Source organism: Microcaecilia unicolor, chromosome 6 (genome assembly GCF_901765095.1).
Source record: "Microcaecilia unicolor chromosome 6, aMicUni1.1, whole genome shotgun sequence".
Classification (NCBI taxonomy): Eukaryota; Metazoa; Chordata; class Amphibia; order Gymnophiona; family Siphonopidae; genus Microcaecilia; species Microcaecilia unicolor.
This window is the reverse complement of record NC_044036.1, coordinates 86,057,451-86,081,901: the sequence shown is the minus strand read 5'-3', so window position 1 is coordinate 86,081,901 and position 24,451 is coordinate 86,057,451. Positions and strand designations below refer to the sequence as shown.

The 24,451-nt window shown below is 43.6% G+C and overlaps 1 protein-coding gene across 1 annotated transcript in view; it reads left to right on the top strand.

Moving 5' to 3' along the window:
* Positions 1-24,451, top strand: part of TNR (tenascin R) — a 198,218-nt gene that overhangs the window by 150,451 nt on the left and 23,316 nt on the right. The window contains exons 15-16 of the mRNA XM_030206742.1: positions 366-496; positions 4,172-4,304. Coding sequence (XP_030062602.1) covers positions 366-496; positions 4,172-4,304 — 264 coding nt within the window. The remainder of the gene's footprint in view (positions 1-365; positions 497-4,171; positions 4,305-24,451) is intronic.

Genomic DNA, 24,451 nt, shown 5'->3' with positions numbered 1-24,451 from the left:
TTTTTCGTTTGAAAATTGCCCTAAAAGAAAGATGTACTGAGCACAAAAACATCTAAAATAAGGCGATTTTTGCACCAAAAAGATAGACATTTTCTGGTTCAAAAATTACCATGTTTGGCGTTGGATCTTTGGATGTTTTATGCAAGATGTCGTAAATCAGATTTGGACGTCATATCAAAAATGCCCGTCTACATAATAGATATGTTATCCTTGGGAGCTAAGCAGTAGGAATGTTAAGAAGGTGTTGTGAAAGGGGAAATTAGAATAACTTCAAAATAAATACAACCAGAATCTTTCCAGCAAGAGAGATTCACAGAGAAGGTCCACTGAACTGCCCTTTCCATGATTTTCCTTGACTTCTGTAGCTTTGGATGCACCTATGAACCTGACAGCAACTGAAGTGACCTGGAGGAGTGCTCTGATATCCTGGCAACCACCCATAGCAGATATCGAGAACTATGTCTTGACATACAAATCTACCAATGGAAGCCGGAAGGTGAGACTCCACAGAAAGGATAGTGGGACAATTAAAAGTTTCTTCTAGAAATGAATGACAAGTAACACTATATTCCAGAGCAAAGATGTATTGATTGAAATTTGCCCCAGTGTCTCTTCTGAACCTAAACCCTTTCTCCCCGATATTTAAGCACTGCAGTCAGTGTTGAATTTGAACACCAGCCACAACATTTAAATCTATGCCTAAATGTTCTTCACCTGTATCTTGGCACTGAATACCTGGGTAAACTTTCCATTTTAACCAACAGAGATGAAATTGCCTATCTAAATAACTGTGATCTGTATATATACACATAAAGCCAGGTGTACACAAACCCTCCACTTTACAAAATATCAATTGGAGGAAAGACCTCAGAAACCCCATTCTGCAATGCCTTGAGCTCGAAACATGGGTTGTAAAGCATATCATTTGTCAGAAAATCCTCCAAGAATAAGTTAAATCCTAATAGTTGTGCAAACACTTTAAATATATGTGCCAATAATATTCATGCCTGATACTTCATACAATACAATTTATTGAAAATAAATATAAAAATATGAAACGCTTGTCTTCTTGACTTATGGCAAAATATATGCTGCAAAAAAATGCAACAATCTGGGTGCAAATCCACATTTAACATAGAAAGTAGAGCAAACAAACGCAAATTAATGGCTGCCTCAATCTTTACTCAGCACAGCAGATCCAATATGGTGTTAACTTTTAATTAGAATGCCATCTTTGCTAGCTAAGCTATCAGCTAACAATGTTGATATGACAATCTTTGAACGCAGAAAAGGAAGCAAAACAGATCTTTTAAAATTAGATATCATCCATATATAAACAAACATTGTTTACAGGAAAGCATTCCACTCAATCTGGAATGAGCTGTGTCGTCATTGCTGTGTGGCTTTCTAAACAGGGGGGGTTAAGCTCTTGTAATTTGATACAAAGGCAAATAATTACATGCATTACAAACATTGATTTACAATTTGTAAAAAAAATTTATCATACTTTTAGAGGCACTGAGCTTAGGATTGCCTACTCAGGAGGCAGAAATTTTTGACCCCACAACACCAATACCTAGATCATTTAAATTTTGCTAGCAGATGGCCGACCATTTCAAATGTGGAATGTGCAGCATTTGTACATCACTATTCAGCTAAAGGAATTTGTGAGTCCTATTGATTCTAATGGGTAGAAATTGAGGGCCCTTTTACTAAGCCATGTAAGTGTCTACACGTGCCCACCATATGCCAAAATGGAGTTACTGCCCAGTTACCACGTCCGATACACACATCCGAAAAATAATTTTTATTTTTGGACGCGCACATTTGATGCGCGTAGGTCATTACCGCCCAGTTACCTCATGAGACTTTACTGCTAGGTCAATGGCTGACGGTAAGGTCTCAGATCCAAAATGGACGCACAGCAATTTTCATTTTGCCACACATCCATTTTCGGCAAAAATTTTAAAATGGCATTTTTTACAGGTGTGCTGAAAAATTATTCTGCACATGCCCCAAACATGCATTTATTTATTTATTTGTTACATTTGTATCCCACATTTTCCCACCTATTTGCAGGCTCAATGTGGCTTACATAGTACCGTGAAGGCGTTCGCCGACTCCGGTAGAGAAACAAATACAAAGTGATGTTATAGTCGAATAGGGGTCATATGTTACAGGCACATTGGGGAGTTGGGGAGAAGAAGAGTTCTGTAGTGTTTATTACGAGCTTTGGTTTCATTATATTGCAGGGTTCAAGCACATAAGTTCGGTCAGTAGGGTATGCCTTTTCGAACAGGTTGGTCTTTAGTGATTTCCGGAAGTTAAGGTGGTCGTACGTTATTTTCACAGCTTTTGGTAGTGTATTCCACAGTTATGTGCTTATGTAGGAGAAGCTGGATGCATAAGTTGATTTGTTTTGAGTCCTTTACAGCTTGGGTAGTAGAGATTTAAGTATGTCCATGTTGATCTGATTGTGTTTCTGGTTGGTAGGTCTATGAGGTCAGTCATGTATCCCAGGGCTTTGCCATAGATAATTTTATGGATCAGGGTGCAGATTTTGAAAGCAATGTGTTCTGATTGGGAGCCAGTGCAGTTTTTCTCGAGGGGTTTGGTGCTTTCGAATCGTGTTTTTCCAAATATAAGCCTTGCTGCTGTGTTTTGGGCGGTCTGAAGTTTCTTTATGAGTTGCTCTTTGCATCCTGCATAAATTCCATTGCAGTAGTCAGCATGCCTTAGTACCATTGATTGTATCAGGTTTCGAAATGTTTCCCTCAGGAAGAATGGTTTCACGCGTTTGCGTTTCCATATTGAGTGGCCATTTTTCAGCGTGCCTTTGTAAAAGGGCCCCAGAATTTTTTTACAAATTGTAGATCAATTTCTAGTGTATATAATTTCTTGCCCTTGTAACAAATTCTACATAGGCAAATGAGTAGAGCCTTGTGTACATGTATGTGTGAGCAAGTGAAGGGAAATAGAATTGAGGAATCTATTGTGGCACACTGTGTGGAGAAATTTCACCATTTTGTGGAGCTTAAATGTTTTGCCATTGACCATGAACCTCCTAATAGAAGAGGTGGTAATCGTATATTAAAACATAGATGAAGGGAACAAAGATGGATATACCGCCTGAATGCATTAGTGTCAACAGATTTAAATAACCAGATTGAGTGGAATGCTTTCCTGTAAACAATGTTTGTTTTTATATGGAAGATACCTAATTTTAAAAGATCTGTTTTGCTTCCTTTTCCGCTTTCAAAGATGATGGCATATCAACATTGTTAGCTGATAGGTTAGCTAGCGAAGATGGCATTCTAAGTTAATGCCATATTGGATCTGCTGTGTGCCGAGTAAAGGAAGAGGCGGCCATTAATATATGTAAGTTTACATTTGTTTGCTGTGCTTTCTATGTTAAATGTAGATTTGTGCCCTGATTGTTGCATTTTTTTTGCTGCATATTTTTTGCCACAAGCCACAGATAAATGAGATGAGAGTGAGGGTTACCTTTTGAAGATATGTGCTTCATATTTTTATTTTTATTTTCATTGAATTGTATGAACTATCAGGCACATATATTATTGGCACATACATTTAAAGGACCCTGTTTACTAAGGCACTTTAGCGTTTTTAATGCACCTACAATTAGCGCGTGCGTCAACCATATAGGCGCCTATAGGGGTATTGTAGGTACCTACACGGTTAACGCACGTACATGATTAATGTGCGATAAAGATGCTAACACGCCTATAACGCGGCTTAGTAAATAGACCCAAAGTGTTTTGCACAAGTATTGGGATTTTACTTATTCTTGGAGGTTGTTCTGACCAATAATATGCTTTACAACCCATGTTCCGAGCTCAAGGCATTGTAGAATGGGGTGTCTGAGGTCTTTTTCTCCCATAGATATTTTGGAAAGTGGAGAGTTTATGTATAGCTGGTTTTATGTGTATTTATGTAGCTTTCAATTTTACAAGGTACAGTATAACAAAAAGCTATACTGGTGATTTACATTTTTAAAAAAATGTTTTTTAACGTACCCCGGCACACTTCAGATCACATTTAAAAGGATTTGCAACTTTCTGCCTCTCTGGTATTTGTGTTGCCTGGAATCTCGTATTTCTTTAGTCATCTAATCTTTCCCTTGCACTTTGTTTTTCTGAAACCTAACCAGGAGTTAATAGTTGATGCAGAGGATACCTGGATACGTTTAGAAGGCCTTTCAGAAAAAATGGAATACACAGTGCAATTGTTGTCAGCCCAAGCAACAACCAAAAGTGGGATTATCTCTACTGTTTTCACTACAGGTGAGCATAGGCCCATTGCCACACTAACAGACATTTCAGGAAGGCCTGGGATAAAATAGCTCCTCCAAAGTTACTGCAAGTGCAGGGGAGGCCCTCTGGAGTTCCTGGTCCTTTACAGATGACATCATTGCAGTCTGGTGACCATGTAATAACTAGATAATCAAGATTCTGCTTTAGCAGCTTCAAGAACAAAGATTGCTGGTGTCCCCAATGGTTTCTTATAGCACCTGATGGCTCTTGCTAAGCATTAGCAGTATGGTTTTGTGGATCCTGGAGGAAAAATCCTCCGTGATAATGCTGTGAAACAAAGATGAAGTCTAGCAAGTTAGACAAGCAATTTATTTATTCACTCTTTAGTTCAATGATAATTGCTTAACAAGGAACAGATCTCAGACACAGAGAATCTCTCTAAGTTTGATTTCATTTCAAATACAATAAGCAAAGCTCCTCTTATTATACACAAAATATTGGCTGGATAACTGGCTAATTAAGATGATAAATGGCTTTAAGAAAAAGACAAAGACTAGAAAACAGGATGTAGATGTTCTGCACATATCAAGATATCCAGAACTTAAAGGATACATGATCATTATAACCTTAAAGATATATAATTGGCATCACAAGGCACAAAGAACATACACAGTCAGCAAATTCTTCATATACAGTATGCTCAAAAATCTAATCTAAACAAAATAACATCTGATTATTGCTAATTATATGTAGAACTATAGGACCTTTGAAATATTGTCAAGTTACAATGATGAATAACCTTTAGAAATAGTAACTTCTCAAAAAGGGGCAAGATATAGATGTCCCTATAATGAGATATTACAACAGGTGCGGATTCTCTGGTTGTTTCTCGGGAGGAAGACCTGTGTCGTTGAAACAAGCATTGCTTATCTGAAATTACTGGTACTATAGTGATGATGATGAGCTTCTGTTCAAAGAATATTATTTTTCTAATTTAAAGCATATGATTGTTAACTCTGTCCTCTCTACAGATTCCTCTTTACTTCTCAAACCTTCTTTCAATTCCACAAATCCTTCTTTTAGTCATATGATTTCAATGTTCAGTAGAGCTTGGATCTCATCACCCATTTACAGCATTCTTCCTGTAATCCAGGCATGTCATTCTTTTGTTCCTATAAGATGCTGAACTTTCTAAACAGGATTAGCGGTATCTCTTCTTTTAAGGAAAATTATTAATCAGGCAATGCTCTTAGCATGAACATTCTTATTTCTCATATGGTAAAAGCAAAGCATACAAAATTAGGCTAGACTAGGCAGATGGCTAGAGTGGCACCTTTCTGGAGCAGCATAGAGCAGTTGCAGTCAAAGCAATGCAATAGATTACTAGTGGACAGTTTTCTCAGATACCTCGTATACATGGGTAAATGACACACTAACTCTTGTCAAATAGAATTTTAACCATAAACCCAACAATGTCGACACATTAAAACATTAGCTGATTTCCTTTAAATCTCATAGCAAAACTACTGGACAAACATCTTCCTTTCATTTAGTAATAGCAGCAGAGCAAAGTGCAAAATGTTTCTACTATTGCTAGTAATGAAAAAAGTTCAGTCTATGATCTTGGGCAAGTCACTTAACCCTCCATTGCCTCAGTTACAAACTTAGATTGTGAGCCCTCCTGGGACAGAGAAATATCCAGTGTACCTGAATGTAACTCACCTTGAGCTACTACTGAAAAAGGTGTGAGCAAAATCCAAATAAATAAATAATATTCATAGTAGAAATTCCTCTATCTATAGCATTTAATACAGACAGAAAAAAAACCAAGAAAAGTGGTAAAGCATCAAATTATGTTTAAACAATGAGGAGTCTGGTTGTCAATCAACCAGTAAATGATTAGGTAACATAGTAAGTGACGGCAGGTAAAGACCTGTACGGACCATCCAGTCTGCCCAACAAGATAAACTCATTTTAATTGATATGCAATACTTTATATGTATACCCGAGTTTGATTTGTCCTTGCCATTCTCAGGGCACAAACCGTATAAGTCTGCCCAGCACTCTTCTTGTACTAAAAGTTCTGAAGCTAAAGTCGAAGTCCCTTAAAATTTACACTCAAGCCCATCCTTATCTATTCAGTCATGATCAGGGCGTAGACCGTAGAATTCTGCCCAGCACTGGTTTTGCTTCCCAATTACCAATGTCACCACCCAATCTCCTCTAAGACTCCGTGGATCCATTCCTTCTAAACAGGATTCCTTTGTGTTTACCCATGCACGTTTGAATTCCATTACCGTTTTCATCTCCACCATCTCCCATGGGAGGGCTTTCCACATATCCACCACCCTTCCACATATTCCACCACCCAATGCACAAAAACAAATAAGGCAATGCCTCCTACAGTTAATATAAGTTTCAGAAAGAAATCAGTTCCTTCCTGTCCTTGGTGACAAGACTCCATCAGGATTTTGTCCTTTGCTTGACTGCAGGTTTTCAGGCCTCTGTTGACTTTTTCACCCATGTCTTAAATTCTCTAGAAAAATGCTACTTCCTACATGCTCCACAGGTATTGTTCACAGTGATGGTAATGGTGCTGTTTTCTTCTCTCTGGCAGGAAAAGATGTGTGATCAGGAAGGTACCCCTGTGCATCCGATCGCTGTATAGGTGGTTGGACGCACTTGATAGGGTTCTCTCGACTTTGGAGCAAGGCAGTTCTTTCCCTGGAAGACTTTCACATAGACCCAGGCCCCAGGCTGCATCTGATGACACGGTTTCTTGGCCTTAGTCGAGAAAGACAGCAATCGCCTGTGAATGATAAGACTGTATTGTGTGGATTAGGTTTTTGCAGAAAAACACAAATTTATTTTTCATTAAATTTAAATCTGGTAGCACATATACAAAAAAATACTTTTTCCCCTAGACTTCCCAATAACTATTTCACTTAATATTAACCCTGCTTCTCCATTTAGCTTGTTTCTCCCATTTATAAAGATAAGGGCAGGCTCTGAATTCAATTTTGGTCTGGTTTCCTGGTGCACTTTATCTGTCGTTGTCTTCCATAATTACATCTGTTCTGTGCTTGGAAGGTGAATGCCTTATAGTTGCGATTTGCATTCCTTGCTATACAGCCTTTGCTGGTAAAAGGATTACTTTTATCACCAAAGCATATAGAAACTCCCCAGAAATAGCAAAATAAACTTTATTCCATCCTGGAATATACATACACAATCACTAGATATTATTCTAAACCTCAATAGTTTGTTTTTCTCCAGCAATAACTCAATTCATCTGCAATTCAAGAAAGCTTATAATGTTGTGCATTTATGTCCTTGGCTGACCTTCACATATCTAGCAACATTTGTTTGCTTACAGACCAGACAAAGGCAAGTTACGTAGAATTCTGTAACTTCCAAAATGTAAAATATTACCAATCTCTGGGGAATTTAGCACATCCCCCCTTGTACCTCAGGGTTATCTTGGAGAGAATGAGATATCTGAAAGCACCATATGGCCAGTATGGATTTTCCAGTAGTTTAATAGTTGCAAGGCACACCCAACCTGTCTCCCAAAATTAAATATCCAATTGCAGTACTTCCTCTTGGGCTTACATAACTTACTGGAGGAAAGGTAGTGGAGATGGCATAATTAATAAAAGGGAACAGTAAATGCCTAATCGTGTACAAAAACAGCAGTCTTTGCAGTTTGATTCACAAATGATCTTCAGTTAGTCATCTGAATGTGTTTCACAGTTAACCATTAATTAATAACTGATATTGAACAAGTCAGGCAAAACCTTCATTTTCTCCTCATTTACCTTCATATATTCATTTACACAGCCCTTCATCAGATTACAATTCTCTTTTCTTTTCTCTGTCTACATGCTACCTATTGTAGCATCATTCATCTTCTGCTAACATCCATCCTATCCCTGTTACATGGTTGGTAACATAATTCACTATCAGGCTTATTTTAGAAAGTGATCGCCGGGCATCTTCCGACATAAATCGGGAGATGGCCGGCGATCTCTCAAAAGCGGCGAAATCCGTATAATCGAAAGCTGCTTTTTTGACAGCATCGCCGCTTTCCCGTCACCGAGCCGGCGAAAGTTCAAGGGGGCGTGTTGGTGGCGTAGCGAAGGTGGGACATGGGCGGGCATGGGCGTGGCTACCAGATGGCCAGCTTTCGCGGATAATGGAGAAAAAAGCGGCATTAAGCAGTATTTCGCCGGGTTTACTTGGTCCTTTTATTTTCACGACCAAGCCTCAAAAAGGTGCCCCAACTCACCAGATGACCACTGGAGGGAATGGGGAATGACCTTCCCATACTCCCCCAGTGGTCACCAACCCCCTCCCACACTAAAAAAACAAAAATACAAACCTTTTTTTGCCAGCCTGTATGCCAGCCTCAAATGTCATACCCAGCTCCCTGACAGCAGTATGCAAGTCCCTGGAGCAATTTTTAATGGGTGCAGTGGACTGCAGGCAGGCGGACCAAGGCCCATCCCCCCTAACTGTTACACTTGTGGTGGTAAATGGAAGCCCTCCAAACCCCCCCCCAAAACCCACTGTACCCACATGTAGGTGCCCCCCTTCACCCATAAGGGCTATGGTAGTGGTGTACAGTTGTGGGGAGTGGGTTTTGGGAGGGATTTGGGGGGCTCAGCACCCAAGGTAAGGGAGCCATGCACCTGGGAGGTATTTGTATATATTTTTAAAAATTTTAGAAGTGCCCCCTAGGGTGCCCGGTTGTTGTCCTGGCATGTCAGGGGGACCAGTGCACTACAAATGCTGGCTCCTCCCACGACCAAATGCCTTGGATTTTGCCGGGTTTGAGATCGCGGGCATTTTTTTTCCATTATCACTGAAAAACAAAAACGGCCATCTCAAACCCGGCAAACTCTGGCATTTGGCTGGGCTAAACCGTATTATCAAAAAAAAGATGGCCGACCATCTTTTTCGATAATACGATTCCGGCCAGCTGTTGCGCTGCCGCCAAAATAGATCGCCAGCAACGTTCGATTATGCCCCTCCACAACAGCTAAAATGCAATGTTAACCCTTAACCTTAATAAAATTCAACTTCCCAATTCCTTTAGCCCCTTCATAGCTGCACTTCATAAAATGCAAAACACAACCATTAAGAACAATCATTATGTAGATACAACTTCATCTACGGATTATAAAAATGCTTTTCAAACAAATATTCCCCTTCTCTGGCAAAGTCAAAAGCCATCTATCAAATTAAAATTGTTATAGTATTATTAAAATATATATATACATGCATACCAATATGCACACATATTCAATAGGAACAGAAGTCAGGTTTGGCCCGCCTTCCTGGGCTCATGAAATAAAATCCTGGCTGATGACAGTGGATCTGACAGTCCAACTGGGGCAAGATATTTCTTCCTATTAAGTTCTCAACATCAATGTAGCTTACCAAAAAGACAGCAGCTAGTAGTCTGTCACCAATCTGTACAGAGGAAAATTCAGTCAATTCATGAAAAATGATTTTCCCTCAATATATTTCATCACAAGCATACCAGGCTGCTTGAGTCATCAGTATGTGGCATCTCAATAGACATTTCAGAACCGGTATCTACTATAAAGGTCAGGGGTTTTCCCAGTAACTGTTATTGCCATTTCATAATTTGGGTCCAGTGGAAACATAACATACTCATTCATCAAATTCATCCCTGGGTTATTCAGTCTTCTGCCTCTCAGATGATGCTATCATTAGCTGAGCTGAATCCTCCCTGCTCAAATTGCTGAATGTGAGCAATGACTTTACCAGGAGACAATTTTTATTGGTCTTCAGGGAAGGACATGGCAAGAACATTATAACTTCCAGTGGCCGGGCTGTTGAAGCCTGCAACAGACTCTGAACTGGGCGTGGTTTCCCAAATTTCCATCCACAGCCACCGCTGAGGATATAGGCTTGCCCTCTTCTGATTCTGTTTCTGGTTGCCCCTAGAAAAGATCTCAAGCAATCAGGGCCACCGAGAGGGGGGGACAGGGGGGACAAAAGTCCCGGGGCCCGGCGCCGCCTGGCCCGCCCTCCGTCACTCCCAGAACTAACCTTAAGCCTCCTTTCACTTCGCAGCAAGCAGCAGCAGGTCAGGCCACTCCTTCCTTCCATGTCCCGCCCTCGCCTTACGTAACGTCCGCGAGGCGGGGCACGGAAGGAAGGAGGAGAGGTCTGCCCTGCCGCTGCTTGCTGCGAAGTGAAAGGAGGCTTAAGGTTAGTTCCGAGAGCCCGGCCCGATAGCGGGTGAAGGGGGGCCCGGCAACCTCAGGTGGGTGGGCGGCGGGGGGGGCCCGGCGATCTCGGGTGGGCGGCAACCTCGGGTGGGCGGGGCCCAGCGATCTCGGGTAGGCGGCGATCTCGGGTGGGGGGAGGGCCCGGGGGCAGCCTTGTCCCGGGCCCGGCTCCGGCTCTTGGCGGCCCTTTCAAGCATACTTTGGCTTTTGCTGCAAGAGAATGAACTATACCTTCCTTCTACCAAGTCCTGCAACTCAGGTTTCAGTCTGTTTAGAAAAACTGTCACAAGCTGTGTCTGGATAGTCTCATTCAGTTCTGAAGAACTCTCCCCTGCAAAAGTGGGAAATGTTTCTGTAACGGTTTCCACTCGAATTCGCTTAAGGTCAGGGTGGTGTTCTTCTCTAGTGGGATCTAGCATGATGTCATATCTTTTTCCATGACTCTGTTCCTGTTTATGGAATTTAGCAGTCAATTTACCTTTCCTAATAAAGTCTCTTATTCACCCAAGAACTTTTGTTAAGGATGGCTTGTATCTTTCCAGCTTATCTAACAAACCTTTTTACACTGCAAACATAAAGTAAAAATATGAAAACTAAATCAAAACATTTTTCATACTTTTCTTGCTCATTATTTAATTGATTTTTTTTATCTCAGAACTTCCCCTTTTTGCAAGTAGTAAAATATTTAGTACTGTTCTCTTTGGGGGGGTTTTCTTTCCAGTTTGCTCATTCATTTTTTTTTTTTTTACATTAGTTTCACTTGCCTTACTATTCCAAAACAAAAACAATTACACAAACATCGGAAAGCTTCCCACATGTAGCTAAAATCTGACCCCCCCCCCCCCCCCCCCCCAGCAAAAGTGAATGGGTTGTATTGGCATTAACGCATAGCAGCCACTAGCGCGGCTTAGTAAATGGGGGGGGGGTGAATGTCTTATCAATTCTATCCTAATTCATTCTTTAATACATTTGTCAAATATTTGCAATTATTCTAAATCCCTTATTTGTTTACTCAAATTCATTTATAAAAATTTTCCTTTATAACTTTTCTGCACATTTGTTTTTTCAAATTAATACTACCCATGGCAAATTATTAATGGGATGAGATCTCGGATACCTTGTGCCACTGTGCCCTTATCTCAAGGACACTTTACGAAGTCTTCCACCCCAGAAGGCTAATCCTGATTCCACAACCTATGGAATCAACTCAGTGCAAGTCCCGGAAACTCACTCCTGTTGGATTCTGTCTTCTTTTGCTTTTCCACCCTAGAAGAGCAAAACAAGAATCCACCACTTGACTTCCTTACCCTTGATTCTGTCACAGCAGAATCTCAAATCAAGTGTGGGAGTCTAACCTAGAAGCCCTCATGGAATCCCAAGCCGGATATGTAGGGAGGGGAGGGAAGGAAAAGATGTGCTGGATTTGTGGGTGAGAGGGAAGGGGAGAGGTGCTGGGCATGCAAGGGGGCTGGAGCGAAGGGAGAGACGTGCTGGATATGTAGGGAGAGGGAAGGGAGAGAGGTGCTGGATAGGTGGGTGGGGGAAGGGAAGGGATAGAGGTGCTGGATATGTGGGAGGGGGTAGGCAGCAAGGGAGAGGTGCTGGTCATGTAAGAGGGCTGGAGGAAAGGGAGAGAGGTGCTGGACCTATGGGAGGGGGAGGGGTTAGAGGGAAGGGAGAGGGATGTTGGACCAAGGAGATAAAAGAAGAGGGGGGTCAAAAGCTGAACCCACAGTGGGAGAATGAACCAGATGCATAAGGGGGAGGGAAGAGAGAAGTCGAGGAGCTGGTTGGGGTGGGGTCAGAGAGGAGAGGGACACATTGGTGTGGGGGGGAAGGAGAAAGAGAACATAGAAAGGTATAGAGAAACAGAAGGGAGATGATGGGCATTGGGTGGGAGCATGGGGACAGGGACACAGGTGAAATGCTATATTGGGATGGCATATGAGCACAGAGGGGCAATGCCTGACACCGGGATGGGGAGGGAGATATGGGAATAGAGATACAAAGGACACAGTGGGGGAGGGAGATATGGGAATAGAAATACAATGGATACAGGGGGAGCGTGAGATATAGGAATAGAGATACAATGGACACAAAGGGGAGATACCAGACAAGGGTGAGAATAGGAACACAGAAGGGATATGCTGGGCATGGGGTACATGGGTGCATAAAGGAATGATGATGGATGCAGGGATATGAACACAAGGGAGATGCTGGACAAGGAAATATAGGGACATAGAGATGGGAAATGGATGGTGGACATGGAGAGAGAAGAAATGTCAAATGGACAGGAAATACAGAGGGAAGCAGAAACCAGAGACTGGGACCAATATGATTTGAAAAAATAAAATGACCAGACAACAAAAAGGTACAAAAAATTATTTCTATTTTGTGATTAGAATATGTCAGATTTGGCATGTACATCTTGCCAGAGCTAGTTTTAGATATGGCTGGTGCCCAGAGCAGAAATCTGGAAGAGGACCCCAAAGCCCATTACCAGGCTGCTTCATCTTCAGCTTCTGGCAGGTTTGAGGGTCTCTCTGGCCAAAGAGCCAAGCACAAGTGCCCTAGTTGCACCCCCCCCCCCCCCCCATAGGCGGTCGGTGGCCCAACTGTTTGGGGAGGCTAAAGGGGGTGGGGTTAGGGGTGGAGCCAGGGGTGGAGCTTAAATCCATAATTGTCTGATAACACGCAGAAAAAATAAATAAAAATAAAAGTCACAATTAATACCTTTTATTAAATTTAGATATTAGATATGTATCATATGTCAAAGAATAAAGTGGTTGCTCAAAGCATATACTAACCACAATCACTCAACTGTAAAACACTATGCACAAATTTGTGCAAAAACACACTCAGAACCTTACTGTACCATAACACTAGGCAGACCCTAATACACCAATATACCACCCATATGGAAAATGCAGACTGTCAACAATATGAAACAAGGGATCATAATATCACAATTCTCATGTAGAGCCACAAAACACCCTTTTAGGGTGAATAGTGTTCACAATGAGCTCCTTTTATTAACGACTATATGTAGATCCTTCAAGAGGTAGTGTGTCATGATTTAGGCTCTAAAACCCTTTCTGATGTTTTGGTACCACCTCAGTAAGGCCAATACACAATCTCTCCACTGCAAAACACTATAGTGGAGGAGTGGCCTAGTGGTTAGGGTGGTGGACTTTGGTCCTGGGGAACTGAGGAACTGAGTTCAATTCCCGCCACAGACAGCTCCTTGTGACTCTGGGCAAGTCACTTAACCCTCCATTGCCTGCTGCATTGAGCCTGCCATGAGTGGGAAAGCGCGGGGTACAAATGTAACAAAAAATAAATAAAAATATACACAAACTTGTGCAAAAAAAAACTCATAACCTTAGCAAACCATAACAGCACTAATTCCAACTAGCTACAACCTTGGCCTGGATTGGCCACTGTCGTGGACAGGATGCTGGGCTCGATGGACCCTTGGTCTTTTCCCAGTATGGCATTACTTATGTACTTATGAAAGGCAGCACTGTAATTGCACCGGGCTCTAAAACCTAGTGAAACAAAAAAAAACCAAAAAGGGCTGTAAATACTACACACTAGTAGAATACTGCACCTTGATTACACATGAAAAACACATGACACAACAGATATGAAGGCAAAACTGGAAAGTTACCTCAAGAAGTCAGACGCAGCATGCAGCAATACTAGAAAAATTGAAACTTACATGCAAAATATCACAGATGCACATTTCCAAAAGCTGACATATTCCAGTTAATAAATTCTGAATAAAATACTTTTTTTTACCTTTGTTGTCTGATCACTTAGTTTTTCTATTCGCTTTGGTCCCAGTGTCTTCTTTCCATTTGATATTTTTTCTCTCACCATGTGCACCATGCTCCGGTGTCCTTATGCGTCCTGTCTACCATCTGTAGCCCTGTCCCTATCCTTTCTCCAGTTTCAGCATCTGCCCTCAAAGTGTTCCGATCCAGCCCTTAAATTCAGCAATTTCCCCTCCATCCATATCCAGCATTTCTCCCCTCCCCTCCATCCATGTGCATGTATTTCCTTTGTCTTTACTTCCCTCCATCCTTGTCCAACATTTCTCCTCTGTTCCCTGCCCTCCGCTCCATCCATGTCCAGATTTTTCCTCTCTTCCCTCCCCTCCATCCATCCATCCATGTCCAGCACCTTCCCTCTTTCTCTCCTAGCCTTCCATCCAGTGTCATCCCTCTTTCTCTCTCCATCCTTCTACCCATTACCCTCTCCCAATCCTTCCGTCTATTGTCTCCCTCTCCTTCCATCCATTGTCTCCCTCTATATCTCCTTCCTTCTAAACAGTTCTCTCTCTTGACCCTTTTCCATTCAGCATGTCCTCTCTATCCCCATCCTTCCAGTGTCTTTCCTCTTTCTTTCTTTCTTTCCCTCCCTACCCTTGCGTCCAGTGTCTTCCCTCTTTCTGCCCCCTCCTTCCAGCTTTTCCCTCTTTCTCCCTCCTTTCATTCAGCATTTCTCCATCTGACAGCTAGGGTCTCCCCCAGTTTCTCCCCAGCAGCTTCTCTCTCCTGCCCATGTCCCCTCTTTCTCCCGCCATCTTTCCACTAATCTCTCTCTCTCTCTACCCCTCTTCCATCCAGCATCTTCTCTCTGGCTCTCCCCTGCTCTTTTCCATGGCCCCTCTTTCTCTCCCCATCTCTCTCTGGCTCTTCCTTGCTCTTTTCCATGTCTCTGGCTTTCCCCTGCTCTCTTCCATGTCCCCTTTTTCTCTCCCCATCTCTCTCTGGCTCTCCCCTGCTCTCTTCCATGTCCCCTCTTTCTCTCCCCATCTCTCTCTGGCTCTCCCCTGCACTTTTCCACTTTCTCTCTCTCTCTCCTCCAGCGTCCTCCTGCATCTCTCCTCTCCCTCATGCATCCCACCTTTCTCTTCCCTCCCCTTCTTGCTTCCATCACTCTTACTCCTTTCTCCACCCCCCCCCCTTTTCCCATTCCCATGCCCTGCCATTGCTTTCCTTCCTCCCTCTTCCCCTTAGATGTGGCATCTCACATCCTCCTCTCTCCACCCCCTTTCCCTTTGGTCGGTCTGTCTGTCTGGCATCGCTTCCCCTCCTCCCCCCAGACTAGTGCGGTACCGTATCGCTCTCCCCCTCCGCTCCTGTCACGTCGTCTTTCAACGAGGCTTCCTTCCTGTAGCATCAGCAATGATGTAAGCGCCGTTGCTTTCAGCCTGCCCCGGAAGCACTCTCTGAACAGCTTCCCGCATAGGAGGGACGGTGTCCAGAGAAGGCTTCCGGGGCAGGCTGAAAGCAGCGGTGCTTACATCATTGCTGATGCTACAGGAAGGAAGCCTCGTTGAAAGACGACGTGACAGGAGCGGAGGGGGAGAGCGGCACCGCACTAGTCGGGAGGACGGGTGGTAAAGATCGGGACCATCGCGCACCAGTCGGGGGGGGAAGGGAGCTGGGAGGGAGATGTTCACGAGCTGCACCCGCCCCGCCCTTGCTGCACTTCTGGCTGGGGAGGCTTAGCCTCCCCAAGCCTCTTATACCGGGCGCCTATGCCCCCCCCCCAAAAAAAACACACCATCCCTGGCATGTACTATCTTTATATTTTGCACAAGAGGAAATGCCTTTCTTTCTTGTTTCTCTAGTGTTATACTACATGCAAGGTCTGGCTTCTTGGGGTTTCAGTTTAATTTATATTTATAGAGTTTGTGGTCACTTACTCTACATTTGGCATTTGTGTTCTGTGTGTGTGCTCCCGAAGTATTCTGTCAACATGAAGTTTCTACATAGCGTTCTGTAGTAATTTGACTTGTTCAGTTTCTTTATAGATGTATCGATACTTTAGGGCCCCACTGTAATATTTAGGGCACTACCTTTTCATAGGTAGGATCCTTGATTTGGAAGTTAGTGCTGGCATGGTAGATTTGCTCTAGATTTTTTTAATTATTGAGATTACCAAAATTTCTTTGTATGGTGAGTTTTATTGGAAAATGTCCATGCTCTGCTCTGCATTCCTTGTTGGTGGAAGGCCAGGAGGTTCTCTGGATGCGGAATGTATTTGATTTCAATACCATATGTGAGTTGGAGGCCAGTGGCTCAATGGGGACTGAAGAAGAGTGCAGTCTCTTGTACTTCCCTTAGCTCTCAATTGACCACTGAAGCCTGCACTGCTACCCTCATTGAAGTAATTGGGAGTGAGGTAGAGGTGGAGCATGGGGTGGGGTAGGGACAGAGCATGGGTGCATCAGGTGAATGGGTTTTTTTTCTTTTTCAAAACGTTGGCAACTCTAGTGGCCACCCATCCAACCTGTTGGCCCACCCAAAAAATGCCTATGCCACTGAAGAGAGATATTGGATTCTGGCATCCCTTTTGCTGTTGTACTGCCCTCCCCTTCTAAAATAGGATCCCTTAACAGTTTTTTTTCCTGCTGACCTCAGATCCCATTCCTAACTCTTTCATCCTCCTCCTCCCTCACCTATCCACCATCTAGTTCCAATTCCATTCTCCATTTTTCTCTCTCCAGACCTCTCATTCAATCCCTTAACCTCAACTCCACTGACATTAGATTCAATCCCTTCAGCCCCAACTCCCACAGATGACTGATTCCATTCTCCCCCTTGCCTCTCTAATTCCAATCTTTCTCCTCTTCACCCTCAAATATGATTCCTTGTTCTTTCCCTCATGCCATCCTGACAGATCTGATTCTCTCCTCCAGTATACAGGTTTCATTATTTTTCTATCCCCCTGGACCTCAGATTCCATCTCTCATCCCTATCCCCCACTTTCTGGCCTTTCATGGCCAAGGCCGTGCCCCACGTGACGTCCAGACTCACTTTTCCTTCCGGCGGTCGGGCTCTGTGGCTTCTCTGAGCTGCCTTCTCCCTACATTGATGCCTCTGCTTCCTATTTTCCTGTTATCCAAGCCTCATTCCAGAGATTATCCAAGCCTCAGTCTGATGTTCCCACATCCAAGCGTCACTCCAGAGTCTATCCAAGCCTGTCTTAGCCTCACTCTGGTGCCCTGCTGTGTTCCTCTGTGTGTTCCAAGCCTCAATCTAAGATGTGACATCATCAGTGAGGTTCTTTATAATGAACCTTGGGACTTTCATTCTTTGCCTTCGCAAGAAGTCTTTTAGCCTTGTCTTCGCATTCCCTGCTTGGTTCCAGTTCCTGCCTTATTCCTGCTCCAGCCTTGCCTTGCTAAGTTCCTGACTTGTTCCTGCAAAGCCATTGTTCCTGAAGCCTTGTTCCTGCCTAGCCTTGTTCTGTAAGTCCTGTTCTGGAAGCAGGGCCAACAATTTGGGGTCAGAGGGGGCAAACTTCTCCAGGGCCCATCCTCAAAGGGGGGCCCACCCAGCGCTGACATGGCTTAGATGGCTGATTGGTCTCTTCTGTTCCTTGTGCCATAGAGCAGAATTATTGAGTTATCACATTACCTCTGCTCTGCCGGCCACAAGTCATTCTTCCTGCCTCCTGTGTGAAGTACTTCCTGTTTAGACGTGTCATGTGGTAGAAAGAAAGACCTGTGCACAAGAGCAGAGCAGGAGACAAACAAGTAAGCAGTCCCGTGGGGGGCAGGAGATAAGCAAGTAAGCAGAGGCCCAGAAGAGGGCATGAGCAGGCCTGGGGTGGTGCGCATGGGGGGTGTTTGCCCCAAGCCCGGCTTTTTTCTCTCGGTGGCCCTGTCCGGAAGCCTTGTTTCTACCTATTCTTGTTCCTACCTATTGTTCCTATGAGTTTGTTCCTGAAAGCCCGGCTCCTGCAAACTTTGTTCCTGATAGCCTTGCTCCTGCAAACCTTGTTCATGAAAGCCTTGCTCCTGAAAGCCTTTTGCCTGGTTCCTGCTCCAGTCAAGCCCTGTTACTGGTTCCTGCTCCAGCCAAGTCCTGTTCATGGCTCCTGTTCCAGCCAAGACCTGTTCCTGGTTCTCTCTGTTCCTGGTTTCTGCTCCAGCCAAGACCTATTCCTGGTTCTCTCTGTTCCTGGTTTCTGCTCCAACCAAGCCCTGTTCCTGCTTTGTCTCTAGCTTTGCCTCTGTTCCTGTTGCCTCTAGCCTTGCCTCTGTTTATTCCTGTTGCTCTGCCTTGTTTCTGCCTAGCTGCAGCCCTGACATGTCTGCCTTGCCTTGTCATGTTTGCTCTTTGTTGTGTCTGGATCCAGTTCTTGCCTTGCCCTACCTTTTCTGAACCCAGTTCTAGCCTAGTTTCCTTGTCTTGCCTTATTCCTGTCTAGGTTCAGTTCTAGCCTTGTTGCCTTACACTCCTTGCCTCATCTGGATCCAGTCCTTGTTTTGTCTGTTTGACTTGTCCTGTTGTGCCTAGCCTAGCCTTGTGTTATCCTATCCAGATCCAGTCCTTGCCTTGCCCTCGTCTTGCCTTTTCTGGACCCAGTTTGAACCTAGTTCTGTGTCTTGTCTTGTTCTGCCTGGGTTCCAGTTCTAGCCCTTTGCCTTGCTTTCCTTGCCTTATCTAGATCTGGCCCTTATCTTGATTGTTGTACCTTGTTACTTCTGCACTGCCTAGTTTAGCTTTGCCTAGCCCAGCCTTGTCTAGTCTTGCCTTGTTTATTCTAGCCCTGTCTTATCTAGTCTTGTCTTGTCTAGTCCTATCTTGGTTCTTGTTTTGACTCCTGCCCTGTGCCAGCTCAATAGACCTGTCTGCTGCAGCCAGTCCAAGGGGTCACCTACCTTGAATCCATGACATATTCCATTTTTCTTTCCCCTCACTTATCTCCAGTTCCATTCTCCTCCTTCCCCCTCCCACCCATAGACCTCATTTCCATTTTCGATCTTCCCACCTCCAGTTCTTTCCTTAGTCTCAAATACAAGATCTTAACACTCAGTTGATCTCCAATTCCACTGTCCCTTTTCCTCCTAATTTCAATGTTTTTCTCTTCTCACCTCCATTTCCATTCTCTTCCACAGAACCTCTGATGTAATTTTTTCTCCCCCGACCCCATTCTTGACATACCTTTGTTCAAGCAGGGGAAGGAATCCAGGCTGTACGGAGAGAAAGATGGACAATACTTCCTTCTTCAGCCCCTGACCTTGGGCTGCATTTGAGAGTAGTGGGGGATTCATTTAGCCACACTATTCTAAATGAAGTGTGTGGTAGATGTTCTTTTCTCTTTTGCCTTGAAGCTGCAGAGAGCAAGGGGTCAGCCAAAACTGGAGGCAGCTATACTTTTACCCCTGCATGTCACCCCTCAAATTTTTGCCACCTTGGGTTTGTGCAGAAATCCAGGCCTAGTTAGGGGAATCTTCCTTGTAGCTGTCCTTAGATTCAGTTGGGGGAGTTGTATAAAATCCTAGCTAAAGTCCATTGGGAAAGAGGAACTATACATTTGCTCATATTTATCATGTTTACTATTCTCTACATATGCAGGTCTTGCTAGAATCAGAGCCACACAAATATTTAATGTCTAGACCCAGGGACAAAGTAGATAAGGTCACTGGCTTTATCTGGCATTCATCAAGAACTGTCTAGTTTTATAAAATGAGTATATCCAAAACCTTTACTTGTGCCTTACTGAATTCACCTTCTGAGAATTAGACTATATCACAAGGATTTCTGCTCTCAAGTCTGACATTTTCCTAATTCAAGAAACTCATTTTCTGAAGAGTAAAGAATTTCAATTAACCAGCTGACTCACTGGGAATTCCTATCTATCATCAGCTAATGTGAAAAAAAAGTAGAAGTGGGCATTCTGCTCTCTAAAAGCTTTCTCCCTAAACCTAAAAAAAAAGAATCAAAAAGGACAATGAAGGTAGATTTATTCTTTTAAAAGGGTTTATTGCTTGCTCACTGATTACATTTGCCTCAGTCTATTTCCTGATGGAGCTATTCACATTGGCAGAATTACAAATTTTAGTATGAGTGGGGAATTTCAATATTTTTCATAATAGCAAACTGAATAGAATAGGATACATTAATTCTCCAAGCAAAAGCTTCAAAGAATTTCAGTTCTAAATAAAGGCAACCAAATGAAAAGACCTCTAGATCAATGGATCTCAAACCTTTTTTTTCCATCGGGACAGATCTGATGGACAGTGCTCACAAATGTGACCCTCTATACGCATGACTGTCATGGAGTCACATGTAATCATATAATTTGCATCCTCAGAAGCTCTTCCCCAACAATGTGAGGCCAGCAGAACTAGGGCATCTCCCCTTGCAACTCACAAAAAATGATTATAGTTCACACCTTTTCAGTAGTAACTCAAGGTGTGTTACATTCAGGTACATTTGTTCTGATTCAAATGTCATCTCGGTATCCCTCACTTGCCCAGGCCTTGATGCTCAAAGCTCTGGCAGTAAAACAAACAGCAGCTGCCTTACACATAGGAACAGTGCAGAAAAATAACCCTTCAGTGCTCAAAGCTAATGGAGACAACAATGACAGAACAGTGATGATGAAGGGAAAAGCAGGTAGTATTGTTAAATGAGCAAGCAAGAGAGTTTCGGTACTGTGGTTATAACGAAATCCAGATTGATAGGGATAGAGGGTGTTAATGTTTTAAAGAAATTATTCCAACTGAAGGAGGACCAGCTTTTCAAGAATTTTGGACAAGAAGGGAAGATTTGAAATAGGGTGAAAGTTGGAGGTGAGAGCAAGATCAAGATTGGGCTTCTTGAGGAGAGGTCAAGCCAAGGGGTGTTTCCAGAGAGGGGGCACAAGGCTGAGAGTAAGACTGCAGCAGAGGAGAGAGAGAGAGAGAGAGAGAGAAGGTGAAGAAAGAGAGACGGGGAAGATGACTGACAATGCATGCAGGTCAGGGGTCCAAGGGGGAGGAGGAGAGGTTGAGCAAGTGGACAACATGAAGTAAAGAAACATCAGAAGAGAGATTGAAAGAGTGTCAGGTAGCAGACAGGGGAAGATACAGAAAGGAGATCCAAAGTAGAGTTAGGGAATAGGGTGGAAAGATCCAGGGAAGGAGGGGGTTCAGGGACAGGGTTTGGTGCAGGAGTGAAATCTTGGAAATCCAGGCATCAGCAAGCATTGTAAGTGAAAGAATGAAGGGATCATAAGAAGGAGTAACTGTGTAATAAGGAGACAGTTGCTCAAGAATACAGTAAGGAGTCTGGGGGCAGTTAGCAGAGGCCGAGACACGCTTTCCGAGGTAATCATGTTTGACTGGGCGGACCTCAATGCGAGAAAAATGAAGCTATGTGCGGAAATTCTCGAGAAACGTTGAGGAGCATAACTTACACCGGAGCCTCTCAGGATGATGGAGATACAATCGGAGGAGATGGAGCTTCGGGTTGAACCGAGGGAAGCAAGGGCAATAAATGTGGGAGGTGGTAGAGAGGGGGGCATGGGTATTGATCAGACACTGAAGGGAAGCTTGGATAGATGAGACTTGGGCAGAAAGGGACAAAGAAGGGGAGGTGGGTGATAATGAGATTAGGACCTCATTGATAAGGTCTATGGTGAAATCAGTGAGGGCACATGATAGCTGCCGAGGGGCAGCCAGGGCAGGGGACCACAACAGAAGAAAGAAGAAGAGGTGATCAAACCAGGGAAAGGGAATGGAAGGTGAGAGATGGGGGGAGGAGAGATAGAGCAGGTAAAGTGAACACCAGGTCCAAGGTGTTACCTGCTGAATGTGTGGGGAAGTTGACATCCTGCATGAGGCCAGTGGCGGTGGCAAGGGAAAAAAAAGAAGTAAAGTCTGAAGGGGTCAGTTTAAATTTGCCCAAAAGTAGGAAGAGAGAGAAAAGGGTGCTACATTCTGAGATAAGCCACAAGTTCATTGACTGCAGAAGCCAAGGAGGAGGGCAGGCAGTACAGAAGGGCAAGATAAAAATAAGTGATGGAGGAGAACAGCCAAAGAAGAATAGCATTGGGGGTAGCGAGAGGCTTAAAAGAGCATTTTGTGACCCTTAGGGAAGAGGAGTACAGACAGGCAACACCACCCCCATGACAGCCAGCACAGGGTACACGAAGAGTGAGGACCCCTGAGGGGCATAAGTCAAGGACAGCAGCGGAGTCACCTGGATGAAGCCAGGTCTCCTTTATACACAGAATGACCAAGGTACGGGAAGAAAAGAGGTTGGCAAATAAAGCACCCTTTTACTGAAGAGACCGGGCATTGATTAGTCCTACTTTGAAGGCACCGGCTGAAACAGAAGAGAAGGAAGGGGAAGGATGAGAGGGTGTAGTGGGAGTGACATGGGTTAGAACTCTGGAAGATGGGCGAGGGTGGATGCAAGGAGGGAGGCATGGTCAAAAAAGGATGGGAATACTACAGATGGGGGCAACAGGTGGTGTGAGGGAGAGCACAGGAGTCATACTATCCGGCACTGGGGTCACCAAAGGGGAAAAGACAGTTGAGGTTGAAAAAAGGGAAACCAAGATTTAAGGGCAAGGGATATCCAAGGAGGCACCTCAAGGAGTGCACCTGCTCCTTGGTTGTGCTCTTCATTGCTCACACCCAGTGCAAGCATCTTGGGGGCAGAGCTGTTTAAATCTTGAGTAAGAGATTACTTTGCCTTGTGCATGCAGCAGTGGGAATTTAGGGGAGGAAAGGAAGGTTGCAGTATCAGCAGCAATGAAAGTCCTGGAGAACAGAGAGAGAGAGAGAGCAAGTAAGCAGACAGCAACACCGGGGGGGGGGGGGGGGGGGGGGGGGTTACAAAATCAATACAAGGGCCTTGGGGCAGAGCTATTTAAGTATTGAGTGAGAAATAATGTCACCTTGTGCATGCAGCAGTGGGAGTTCAGGGGAGGAGAAGGAGGTTGCAATATCAGCAGCAATGAAAGTCCTAGAGAACAGACTGCAAGTATATTAATACTTTTCAAATATTTAAATGTTTGTATCATATCACCACATCCCTCCTTTTCTGTCTGCATCCCAAATGTATCACTCTGCACTTCTTCGCATTAAATTTTAACGGCCATACCTTAGACCATTCTTCAAATTTTTAGAGATCTCCTCTCATGGTTTCTTTTCCCTCTGGGGTGTCCACTCTGTTGGTGATCTTTGTGTTATTTAAAAAAGGGCAAACTTGTCCTTCTAAATTAAATTAGCACCTGCATCATTTTGGTGGGCACTGCCTCCTCCCCCACCATACCCACCCCAAACTATGCCTATGGAGATTGTGAAACAAGAAAAATACTTAAGAGTGAAAAATTTGGTGTTATAAGAAGAGGTGAGAAAGCCTGAATGGGGTTGCTGTTGCAGGAGACTGATGGAGAGAGCAAAGGAGAATGAAGATCAGAGAGGGTGATGAAAGGGAGAGTTGGAATGGCAAAGTATTGGAAAAGAAAGAACTGTAGGGTGAGAAATGGTGAAGGAAAAGCAGAAAGGAGGGGTAAGGCAGGCATGAATGGATAAAGAGAGTAAAGAGATGGTGATTTAACTGAGATATTTAGGGACAGAGAAGAGAGAAATGAGCAAAATTAGATGAAAGGGAAAAATTGACCAAGATTGATGTAAGGGAGGAAATGATAAAGACGAAAACTAAAATGAATAGGAGAACTTGAAAAGGAGTTTGGAGAAAACAAAAATGGTAGATAAGAGAAAAGGACAAATGCGAAAAGGGGGAAAATACCAGAATAAAAGAATTTCCTGCAGGATGTGATGGCATTTATTGGATCCTTTAAGAATTATCCAAAAACACTGTATATGAGATTTTGAGAACACATAGGTTCTGGAGCTGCAGAAACCTCTGAGTGCTGATGGGAAGAAGGAGGCTTGTCTTGACATATAGGACAGTCAGGAGGAAGAAGTACCTTCTCTTTGAAAATTATTCCAGGAAAAATACTAACCTGTACTTACATCTACTAACTTGTGCAGGTATTATTTTTTCTTAGCAAAAATACCCACATGCTTTTGAAATTTCAAAGATCTGTGCATAATTGCAAATCCATTCCACACTGTACTTCTGGGAGCAACTCCTCAAAATACAGGTAATC